The 12,416-nt window shown below is 42.7% G+C and overlaps 1 protein-coding gene across 6 annotated transcripts in view; it reads left to right on the plus strand.

The window, feature by feature from the left end:
- Positions 1–209: 209 nt before the first annotated feature.
- Positions 210–12,416, plus strand: part of SFXN1 (sideroflexin 1) — a 37,862-nt gene continuing 25,655 nt past the window's right edge. For 2 of the 6 annotated variants that reach the window (XR_012647617.1, XR_012647618.1), the window contains exons 1-5: positions 210–267; positions 1,723–1,862; positions 4,485–6,842; positions 10,229–10,403; positions 11,566–11,736. Coding sequence is in view for 4 of the 6 variants with exons in the window: in XM_075009736.1 (XP_074865837.1) it covers positions 10,234–10,403; positions 11,566–11,736 (341 nt within the window). In the remaining 2 variants the exon portion in view is untranslated. Of the gene's footprint in view, positions 268–1,722; positions 1,863–4,484; positions 6,843–10,228; positions 10,404–11,565; positions 11,737–12,416 lie in introns of those variants that run through there. The other 4 variants (XM_075009736.1, XM_075009732.1, XM_075009734.1 and 1 more) reach the window with 4 other exon arrangements.

A 12,416-nucleotide genomic window follows, 5' to 3' on the forward strand; every position in this document is an offset into this window, starting at 1 on the left:
AAGGCTAAGGGCAGTGATTTGCGGGGAGTGGCCAGTCCATCCACCTGCCCTCCCTGCCAGACCCCGTCCCCTTCCTACCCCAGCTCCGGCCTTGCTGACCCACCACGTCCCTGCCTCGCCTCCCCCCGAGTACTCCCCCTGCCGCAGCTCCTCTCATCTGGTCTCCTCCCCTCGGCGGGCCGGGCCGGGCCGGGCGCCCGCCTCCCCCTCTGCCAGCTCGGCGCTGGCTGACTCTCTTCCGGCGGGCTGTGCGGAGCGGCGGGCGCTGTAAGTACGCGGGAGCCCAGCAGTCTAAGGGTTAACGCCACCTCCCCCCCCCCCCATCTCCGGGAACCGGGGCCTCCTGCTGCAGCCCCCTCCACGCGCGGGGTTTGGGGGGCGCCTCTGCCGGGAAGCCCCTTCCCTAGGAAGGAACCCCCGCCGCAAGCTCCCCCGGGGGCCACCCCAGCGGCAGACGCATTCTCCCGGTGGCAGCTTCCCAGCGGGGGGAGAGGGGGATATGTCCCTGTGCAAAACCCCTCCCCGTGCGGTTGGGATGGCGGCGGCGTGCCCGGCGAAGCAGCCTCCATCCCGCAGGACCCCGGGAGAGGCGTGCAGGTGCCGCGCCAGGCCTGTGCCCCCCGGGGCGCAGAGGCTCGCCGCATGCGGCCGGGCTGCCCCGTGGGTTCCCCCGGGCGAGACCCGCGGCGCGTGCTGGCTCGCGTGGGGCGCGGTGTGTGATCGAGCGGAGGGAGCAGTTTTATACCGAGGCACAGTAAAGCCCCTCAGTGTCAGGCCTGTCCGGGAAAGGGGCACTGCAGTGAGGGGAAACGACCACGATGGGGCGGGGGGGGGTCTCATGAGCGCCCAGAGACATGTCGTTCCCGCTGCAGTTTACTGCTGCCGCCGGTAAGGAGAATAAGACCCATTAACCCGCCAAATTGGGGCCCGTTGGGAGCAGCTGCCGCTGGCGAGGAACTGAAGAGCCTGAAATAACTGTGCCTCGGCAGCGAAGCTCGTTGAAAGCACAGGGGAAAGGAGTGGCGGGTGTCTGTGTGTGATGTGCTGCTGGCTCCTTGACGGGCGGGGGGAATCGGAGGAGGGGTTGTAAATTGAAAGCACACTGCTGAGCTGGCGGCTGCTGCAGACCTCCAGCATCAGGAGGTAGCCTCAGTGCCGTATGATGAAATCTCCCTTTAAGTTACACACCAAAGATGGCTGCTGCATGGAGGAATCAGCCCCACTCAGCAGCAGGCCCTGTCCATTTAACACAGACTCTAGCTTTTGTTGCTAGGCTACAAACAGGACTTGCTATTTCCTTTGTAAGTCCGCCCGGTAGTGTTGCAGTGATGTGAGGAGCTGGGACCAGCACGTGATGTGTCTTTATTTATGCAGTGTTAAAAGCAGATAGTGCAGTCAACCATCGCTTTGTGGTCTATACTGAAATTTACCACCAAAAGCTATTTTAAGGGAGGAAGAAACTTGGCAACTGGCTTGTAATTTTCTGCATCCCTCTGATCTCACACTGCTGCTGACTCCCAGCTATCCTCTTTTAAACGGGCTGCCAGCATAATGCACGTAGGGAGCATCACTGCTAAATGATGAGATAAATCTGAAATATGTCAAAAATTTGGCATTGTGTAAAGATGCTCCCAAGATTATCCTCCCTTAGAACAATCAGACAGTAAATAATTACGCACATAATGTCTCTGGCGAGTGAAGTCTTTTTTATCATTGAAACAGTTACTCAATGAGTAGTTGCAACGTGTGCCACGTCATCATTGCCTTCTCAGAATGCTTCAGCCTTGAGGATCACCTTTTCCAGGTGCGAGGGGAGTTGAGTCTCCAGGCTCATCCAGTCCCTGGCTTCTCCACAGCAAAAGGCAGGTCATTGTGTTGGGCATTTTCCAGCCTGGGAGAGGAAAAATCCATGCCCATTGGCACCAAGTCTGAGGTTATCCCAAAAGAGTACATATGTACAACAGTTAATGCCGCCAGCTATCCTGGGTCATTTGAATTGAGGTTGGGCTGCAGGGATCTAAATTTGCTGTGTAGATCCTTGGGCTGGAGGTGTGGGGGTTGCGGGAGGATGTCTCAGGGCCTGGATTCCAGCCCAAGTCCAGTCATCTACACAACCCTTTTTAGCTATGCAGCCCAAGCCGACACCAATTGTCCTTGGCCAGCCATGGCCATGCTGCCAGGCTTTAATTCTCATGTAGAAGCCAGTCAGTTAATTTCAATAAGCTACTGAGAATGGATAGCAAATGTTCATAACAATTGCATCCTCAGAAATGATGTTGTGATGTTTGGTGTGTCATAATAAATTATAAGGGTGTTAGCTCAAGTGAATAGTTACTGCCATGAACTTAAATGAGCTTTTGCATCACAGCAGTTTGTTTTAATGCAATCTCCCATTCTGCTGGGCAAGGTTGCACAGGTTTTGAAAAATGGATCCAACATCTACTAGCCCAAACACTAAACCCGCTCAGCAGGCTGAAATAACATCAGTCTCCCCTACTGAGCCAAACCTCCTGCCTTGTCTCTTGCAGGTCAAATACATCCTTGCTAGTCTTCTCCAATTAAAGCTGGGACTACCACACAATCTGCCTTAACCCCAGTCAATTTATGCTGGTCTCGCACGCGTATCATCTGCTGGAGTGCAGGTGGCCCCTTGGCGTATCAGAAAGCCTGCTGCTGTGGTAATAGGCAGCAGGGGCCATTCCATTGGACTTCATCCTGCCCCAAAACAAGATGAAGATCATGGAGGTGGTGAAGAGCAGGAAGGAGGGACCAGTGGGCCCTTTGACTGCCAGCATAGCAGAGAATGCCTGTAGTGTAGAAGGACACCCTACCAAGCAGAAGGGTTTGTGGGGGACTTTGCTGACACTGATTTAGCAGAGCTCTCTTCTGGGATTATTGCCTCCTCATTAGTGCTTTTGGCTTAGAGTTTTGAAGTGAAAGACCCCATTATACGTAAAAGCTGCTTCCTCAATCATTAGCAATTTTGGAACTCTCCTCCCCCCCAACCATAATAACATTGGCTGTCTCCTTTTCACTCTGGCGCTAGAGATGTCTACTTGTATGATTAGGAAGACATCACTGCCTCTGTTTATATTTGGCTTACATTTAGAAGTTTATGTTCACAATTATAAGGTCCAGAAACTTTATTTTTATTTTGTTCAGTGAAGGCTTAGACTTTGTTTCTGGAGAAACTGGTTACACTTGAACAGAGAAGATTTCTGCTTACTTAATGAATTTCTCACTGTAATTTTAGTAGCCAGTACAATATAAACTTTTATAAAACCTTAACTTTTGACGACAGATAAATTCAGTGCTTTTCACTTGGGCTATGGTTACACTCGTGAGTTTTGCTGACAAAACCCAGGATTTGTTGACAAAACTTGTGGAATACTCACACAAAATGATTCTTGAGGACAGTTTGTTGACAAAACTCAGCACTTCTGCCTGCAGCATTCTGCATCTCAGCCATGAGGCATAACACTGCTGTTGACAGATTCTGTCAACAAAAAAGCTGTGTATGCTCTGGCGAAAGCTTTCTCTTGACAGACAGGGCATCCAGGACAATGGGCAGCTCTGTCTGCTGTGCTTCCAGGTGCCTGTTTTGCCGAGAGAGCAGTCTGCAGTCCAGCCACTCTGCCAGCAGAGCGGAATGCGCTTCTGATTGGCTTTGTGTGTGGCTGCACTGTCGACAGAAGTTTTGCCAGGCAATCTCTTCTGACTGTGACTTCTGTTGACAGGTCGCTGTACTGTAACTCTACCCTTGTACTTTAATGTGAGTAAAAAATTGCCAAGTATATGGGCTCTTCTAAAGCTCATATAATTTATAAGTACTTGACTCACATATAGTTGCTGCTTCATTTGTGACTTGCTTCAGTTTTCAAAGTCTCTGTAGTGCATTTAAGAGTGAACTTTGAAACATTACAGTTGAAAGTTTAATTCCTGGTGACTTTTGAACATGCAGTTTTCAGACATGTTACAGCTACTGTTATTATCCTTTAAACAAAGTTTAAAGTCTTCCACTGCAGCTGATTCCATGGTAAAACTAACAGAAAACTGTTGTTTAGACTTTGCTCTTGTTTGTGATTTCATTTTCAAGGGAAGATACAGTCACTTCGTAGGATATTCAAGAACTTTAATTCTTATTAAGTTTGGAACAGTACCTAGAAAAAAATTGCGAATATTTGCCTCTTATCAGAGAGTAAATAAGGAGGGGCAAACTTGAGTGTCTTTGGTAGTAGTGCTTTTATCTGCCCCTTTAAATTACCCTCCTAAATGTCAGTAGGGGAGCAGAAAAGATATAAAAACAAATAAAGTGCCTTATCAAAAGCTGATTTTTAAGAAATTAGTCAATTAATTGGTGCTAAAACATCTTTTATAATGTTGTGTGTACTCTGTATAGTTTAAAAGTGTATATGAAGCTAAGCACATTTGTGTTTTTTGTTTTGATTTCATTTGTTTTTTGTTTTGTTTTTTTTCTTTTCCAGGACTGGAGCATCCCAAGTTCCAAACAGTGAAACTATTTGCACACTTAAAATTGTGCATTTTTGTTAGTGTTTGCAAGACCTAGGCCTAAATGGAACATAATGCAGACAGAAGAGAGGGAAGAGATGCAGAAAAGGAAGTTATACATAGCTTTATGCGTCTGGCTTCTTTCTTAACTAGATCTTTAAGGCTATATTAAAAACTGATATAGGAGAGATTTTTTTTAACCCAACTAACCTAATCTCAAATTAGTGTGATCCAGAGGATAGGGCATTGGACCTGACCACTGGCTAACACGGTTGCTGGAAACCAAGTTTCTGTTTATATTTCGACTGGTTTCTCTCTGTCCTTTGGCAAATCATATAAGAGCTCTATCACTCAGTTTCCTCATCTGTAAATTCAGGATAGTGATTTATTCGTTTATGAAACGTTTTGAGTAAAAAGTGCTTTATAAATATTGTTGTTTATGATAATTTTCCTCATAATCTTGAAATCAGGATTAGAACTATCTAAACCTATGTGTACAAGTTTTTTTAAAAATTAAATCTACTTTGAGTTCAGGTGATGGATGTGCTGTGCTTCTGGAATCAGTGAAAAATTTCATTGTCAAGAAGTATCAGATTTTAAAAATTGTGTATATATCCACAACAGATGCAACTGTTTAACTGTATTACATAGATGATATCTTTTGGGTTTTTAATACTTTCCCATAATGCATGTGTCCTTCCACTGTGAAAGTTGCTTTATTTTGATCATTGTGAAGTATATTAATAGTTGACATGTCAGCATAATTAATTTTGTTTTTCAGCATCTCTGGTAATGAGCTGCTTGAAAAGGAATGCTGACAGGAACTGGAAGTCGAATACCTGATGAGATAATTGTGCTGCTTGTGTTTAATTTTTTCAAATTGTGAAGCACCAGGGATGACAATGTTGTGTTTCTATTGACTCAAGACTCTTATTAAATAGATTAGTCCACTTCTGACAATATTTATTAAATAATGTAATCTCTGGACATGATAAAATAAGATGTCAAAAAAATAAACAGTTTAATACCTATTGAGCTATGGCTTCAGTCAGGTGGTTGGTTGTAGCTGCTGAAATCTTGTTACAAGATATGTTCATTTACTTCCATGCACGCTCCCTTTAAAACCTTTTTATTGAATTTTTCTGCTGTTTTTCAGGCATAAAGGTCTGGTGACAGAGGGGCTTTTTTGCCGGAAGGGGCACGTCCACACGGCCTCTTTACTGCTGGCACACCCCTCTGCAGAGACTGAGCTCCCATGCAGCTATGCTAATGAGCCACGGGACCATGCTAATGAGCGGCCATTTGCAATTTTGAGGCTGCTCATTTGCATGGATCTGCCAGGAAAGCTGTGCCGTGTAGACCCAGTCTTTATGTTTAAGTGGGACATCTCTCAAAGATCTAATTGATGCCTTATGATACTAATGGCAATAAGTCCTGCTTAATTGCTTGTAGTCCTCTTGAAGATGTGTTGGACATTTCAACTAACCTTTAATGTGTGAGACACACCACAACATGGAAAATTCATCAGAAGAAAATTTATATACCACAATAACATAGGGAATGTAGGTAACTTCTTTAGCAGAAATGGTTTTTAAGATTAGTATTCAGACATTCTTGTCCTGTTCTTGGCTTTTGCTTGTTTTGTAGCCTTGAATAAGTTATTACTACTTTGTCAGTGTCCTTATCTTCAGAATGGGGAAAATGATGCCTCTGACCCCCATTTTGAGTTGCTTGTATTATCCATTTGCTTCCAGTATCTTGGGAGGACTTTGATCTTCTCTTGTGTGAGTTGATTGTGAAACTTTGAGATATGAGCGATAATGTGAGTTATCTGTATATTTAACATATACAGAAAGTATATTTACAGTAAGTTTGGACACCAGTGTTAGTACTCTTTGAGTGCCCTAGTTTATGGTTACTTATTTTAGTAAATATACAGCAGTTTTGAATACAGTATTTGAGAAAATCCACTTTCCTGGTGCTCTCTCAGTGAAGTTTGTAATGGAAAGAAGTTATAACAAAAAACAAGAAAGAGATAATTAGTAGAGCTTCTACAATAATATTGAGTGACAGTATTTCAAAAGTTCGCTTCTAATTATTGAACAATTCAGGTGATATACTTTTATGCAGTATTAGACCAACTCCTTAATTGGTCAAATGCTATTTAGTGAATATATCATTTGATGACTTGTGAAATTCATTGAATTATATAAAATTTTGTTTTCTGTTATTCCACTAGGTAATAAAACTACTAGATGGAAAGTTGAATATTACAAGTACAATATTTAATTCCAACAACAATTGGCACATAAATTTACAATTTAAATTCCAAGGTACTGGACAGAAAAGTACTTAAATTTGGCATGAAGATTTAGATCTTGCATTAATAGGCATTGGAGATCAACTCCAGTGGATAAGCCTTTTTAATCTGGGGACCAACAGGGCATTCTGTTGCAAGTAGGCTACTCCAGTCAGTGGGAACCATGCATGTGCTCTAATCATTATTGGAAACTATTTGTCTTTATTTCAGCTCTGTTTTATTTTCTTGTCTCACAGGATTGGGTTCTATTCACATTTAGGTTGCATTCTTTTAGGGGGGGAGTCCTCCCCATTTCCCATCTTCTGGAAAGATCGTGACACACTTTACTTTGACAAGGCCAGCATTCAGAATAGCTAATTTGACTTTGTTGCCAAATATTGCCACCTCTTAATCCAATTCACTTGTCAAAATAAAAGATATGAGAACTTTGACTATTACAGGAGTCTTTGAAATGGCCTTGTATGTGACAGCGTAGGCTTCTCTTTGCCGAGATGCTAACAATGTTCCTAAAACAGCATTGCATCACAGACCTCCTATAGTAAAATAGATAGGCTAACAACATTTGTCTAGAGAAACATATAGATGCTTAAAAGATCTTAATACATCGTGGCTGCATTTACACTAATGAGTTTTGCCAACAAAACTGGTAGAACGTCCACACAAAATGTGTTTTGTTGACAGAACTCAGCACTTTCACAAGCAGCGTTCTGCCTCTCAGCCGTGAGGCATAACGCTACTGTCAACAGATTCTGTCAACAAAAAAGCTGTGTGGATGCTTCCTTCCATAGACAGGGCATCCAGAACAATGGGCAGCCCTGTCTGCTATGCTTCCGGGTGCCTGTTTTGTCAAGAGCGCTGCTGGGCAGTTTGACCGCTCTGTTGACAGAGCAGAGCGCTCTCCCAATTAGCTTTTGTGTGTGGCCGCACTCTATAAACAGAAGTTTTGTCAGGAAATCTCTTCAGATTACTGTAGGGTAACCATAGCCTAAGAGTATAAACCAGGAAAATAGTTTTTAAAGATCAGACAGTAGAGTTCGCTAGCTGCAGTCTGCAATCACAATTTTTGCTTTTTGTTTTTGTGTAGTCAGACTTTTTCAGCCTCTTACTTTACGCTACTGACCTCCTTCTGCCCAGGCTGTGAAAGAACCTCAGCATGCCCCCAGCCTGCTCCTGCACACACACAACCACACAGACCCCCCTCGCCCCAGTCTGATCCTGCACCCCATTCCGGCCCAGATGACCCACCCACAGCCACTCCTGCTTCCTTGCTTCCACTCAGACCCCCAGTTCCCAGCCTGCTCCTACACCCTCCCTCTCACCTAGACTACATAGCCCTGGCCTTCATAGTCGAGGATCGCACAAGTGAGAAGGGTTTGTTATGGTTTTTGCTCCTGACTTGTGTGGCTCCTGCCTGACTTGTCTATGGGTCAGTGGCCCCCAACCCCAGAAAGTTACCTGCCTGTGCTGTCTCTACAGTAAAATTGTCATTCTTATAAATTTTACTGTTTAGTGTATATTGAGTTGTATATGTTTGTCTTTTTCTTTTTTCACTGAAGTCTGTAAGTCTGTGGTTGTTTTCAAATTTAGACAGAATACCATATAGTTTAAAAATTCACATTTAGGAATGCATTCCAAAAACTTAGTTTTTATGGTCCTCCAGTCTTTGATCCTGAAAGATCTTTGATCCTTTGATACACTGTAGCTTGTTTTTAAAATCCAGCTGCCTGTTTTAGAGAGTAGCATTGCTTCTTAAATACAATTCATAGAATCAAGAGGTTATCGAGTCCAACCCCCTGCCCCAAGCAGGATCAACCCCAACTAAGTCATCCCAGCCATGACTATGTCAAGCCAAGATTTAAAAACCTCTAGCGATGGAGATTCCACCACCTCTCTAACACATTCCAGTGCTTCACCGCCCTCCTGGTGAAGTAGTTTTTCCTAATATCCAACCTACTCCTCTCCTTCTGTAACTTCAGACCATTACTCCTTGTTTGGCCATCTGTCACCACTGAGAACAGTTTCTCTGCATCCTCTTTAGAGCACCCCTTCAGGAAGTTGAAGGCTGCTATTAAATCACCCCTCAGTCTTCTCTTCTGCAAACTAAATAAGCCCAAATCCCACAGCCTCTCCTCATAGATCGTGTGCTCCAGACCCTTAATCATATTCATTGCCCTCTGCTGAAACTGCTCCAGCACATCCACATCCTTTCTATACTGGGGGGCCCAAAACTGGACGCAGTACTCCAGTTGTGGCCTCACCAGTACCAAATAGAGGGGAACAACACCTCTGTAGATCTGATTGAAATGCTTCTCCTAGTGCACCCCAATATGTCATTGGCCTTCTTGGATACAAGGGCACTCTTTATTCATATCCAGCCTTTCATCCACTGTAATCCGTAGGTCCCTTTCCACTGTATTGCTGCTGAGCCAATTGTATATTAACCCCTAACCCAGTCATTATTAATTAGCTTTTCCATATACCTATTTAGTGATCAGACAGAATGAATGGGTGAGCAGATATTTGTTCTTGGCATGGAAACTATTGTAGTATTAGTGCAAACTGTAGAGAGGACATGACTAAATTGTGCTGTGGTTCTGAGGTGGCAGAACGCTGCTAGATCTGTGAGGTTAACTGTAAAAAGTTTTCTTTCCTACCTTTATCCGTGAGAAAACTGGCACACCTTATTAGTGTAATGGATTTCTGGATGACACTTTTTAAAATAAAGTATAATATACATATAGTTTTAGAAAATGCAGCTGTTGCAGTAAAATATACATTGCACTGTATATCTAACTGTAATTTTGTTTTGCTATGCCAGATGTTTTTAAATTCTTTCTCACAAAATATAGTGGCAGAAGAATAGTTTAATTCACTTAAAGTATGCCTTCTCAAAAGATTGAATTTTTCATTCGCTTTTGTCCCCTTAGTCCAGCCTGGTGGAGTGTTGAGGGAATACCTAATTCATTCAAGCAAAGCAAATTGGAATTAATATTTTGCATTATCCATTATTTTGTGAGACTTTTATCTGCAAAGTTCTGCTCTTCAATTGGTCATCTTCTGAGGACCAATCTTTTACTATGCAGCTACTTAAGAGAAGGAAGTGTGTTCATGCGAGTGTGTGTAGATAGATAAACTTGCAGTTGTTGCTGATAGTAATGACAGCTTAACTAATGCAAGTCACTTTGTTGTTTGTGTAAAGCCTATGCAATGAATACATTGCATTTGAAGTATGTATTTGCTCATTTGGGGTCTAGTTCTGCATGGTGCTCAGCATTGTATGTAGTTTTTTAATGGAACTTTAGCGTGTTTGGCACCTGGCAAGATGACACCCTCAAAGGTGCTGGGTACATAATGCATTACAAGAATTATAAAACTAAATTATTTTTTCCTTGTACACAGAGTTCATGAAAATGTCATCAGATGTACCATTAGACATTAATATTAAGGAACCTCGTTGGGATCAAAGCACTTTTGTTGGAAGAGCGAATCATTTCTTTACTGTAACAGATCCCAGGAATATTTTATTACCTAATGAACAACTAGAAAAAGCAAGAAAAATTGTGCATGATTACAGGTATGATAGTTGTATATTTTTGGCCATCAGTAATAATGACTTAATTTTTGGGGGGGGGGAGGGTTGTAAGTGATTAAATTGTGGTTTGCTAAGTGTCTCTCATATCAGCAGGTGATTATATCTGTCTAATGAAATATTTACAACCTTGTCAAAGCAACACTGATTCCTTTGGATATTCTATAGTATCTTCTTGCACGGCCATATGATTCTTAAAACAGTAGCATCTAGAGTTATGCATGAGGAAATTACATGGTCTGAGAGCCCATGCTATGAAAGCGCGCTGGTCTGTGGATGAGCCCTCTAATTCCAATAAATAGTTGGTGTGACAGCAGTACTGAGAGCTAGTTTTAACTATTTGTATTATTATTTTAGGTAAATAGTTTCTCAAATACCTGAAGGTCTGTTGTTGGAGTTGGCCATGGGATTTGCCTATGTGGTTGTTAGTGACTATAATGAAAATTTTATAACTCACATCTTTACATTGTTTTGAACAGGTAGAAGTTTGTTATGGACAGTATCAGCTAAGGTACCTAATCATTAGGGCTGTCAAGCAATTAAAAAAATTAATCACGATTAATCACGCAATTAAACAAATCACAATTAATCATGGGACTGCCAGGATTCTCCTGGCCCCAGCCAAGTCCCATGGCTTTGGGGCTGCTGATGGGGCTCTGTGCCCTACCCGCTCGCAGACATGGGGTTGCCGGGGTTCCCACGACCAGGGGAAGCCTAGTGGCAGAGATCCAGCCGAGGCTGGGGGAAAACCACCATCCCCAAGCCCAGGAGACAACTGGCGCTTGGAGCCCCCCAGCACGCATACTTTAAAGTAGGGCTGTCAATTAACACTCATTAAGACCTGTGATTATTTTTTTTAATTCATTCAGTCTGCTCTGTGTTAATTGCAGGCTTTAATGCATGTTAACTGACAGGTCTACTAATCATTGGAGTGAACTTTGATTCTGTCTTCATCAAGCTGTGTAAAGGCTAAGTCTACCAAATTCATTTGTCAATGGAAGTCTTAAACATATAAAACAATGGAAGCCAAGGTACAATACACCCTTGTAAATTTATTCTGTTTATCTAAAAGCTCTTTGGTACCATATTCATTTATTTTTACTAATTGCTATATTTTATGACAACACTTTTTCAATTTGTTTCCAAGGCAGGGTATTGTAGGCCCTGGGTTAACAGAAGATGAACTATGGAGAGCAAAATACGTGTATGATTCAGCTTTTCACCCAGACACTGGTGAAAAGATGATTTTGATTGGCCGAATGTCAGCTCAGGTACCAATGAACATGACTATCACAGGTTGTATGATGACCTTTTATAGGTGAGTGGTGCCAATGTAACACAAATATTGTCAGTAAATTAAATAGAAAAAAATAAATAGTTAGCTTATCAAAATATTTTATAAGGTGTTTTATAAATATTTCTTTAACTATAAACTTTTGCCTTCTTTCCTCATCTATCCTTACACTCCCTTTACTTGCACTTACTGGTAGGTTCCTTTAGAAGCAGCTGTGAGATGAACCTTTTATCCCTCTCTTATAGTTCACCAAATAGCCTCTTTTCCTCATTTAACCCAGGAAGTCAAATGTGCCAAAGTCCTGCCCTTATATGAAATTTATGTGGCAAGGAAAGAGCAGGAGATTCTGTCTGATAATTCTCACTGTAGAGGTCTGGCATGTACGATGCTCTCTGCAGAACAAGTGTTAACCATCCCTTCAATATATCAGTCATCGGGCTTGTCTACACTTCCTCCCTGCTACGAAGGGAGGATGGTAAGTAGGGTGTCGGAGTTTATTAATTAAGTGCTGAGGTGCATATGCAGCACTTCATTAAGCAAATTCCCCCCTGCGGCAACTATGAAGTATTAAACTTCGAAGTGCCGGCTTGCGTCTAGCTGTGGCTAACCCGCCGGTACTTCGAAGTGCCTGGGCAACTTCGAAGTCCCTTTATTCCTCAAAATTCTGGCCTGTGGGCCACATGCTGGCCCCCTGCTCTAGATCA

Source organism: Carettochelys insculpta, chromosome 15 (genome assembly GCF_033958435.1).
Source record: "Carettochelys insculpta isolate YL-2023 chromosome 15, ASM3395843v1, whole genome shotgun sequence".
Classification (NCBI taxonomy): Eukaryota; Metazoa; Chordata; order Testudines; family Carettochelyidae; genus Carettochelys; species Carettochelys insculpta.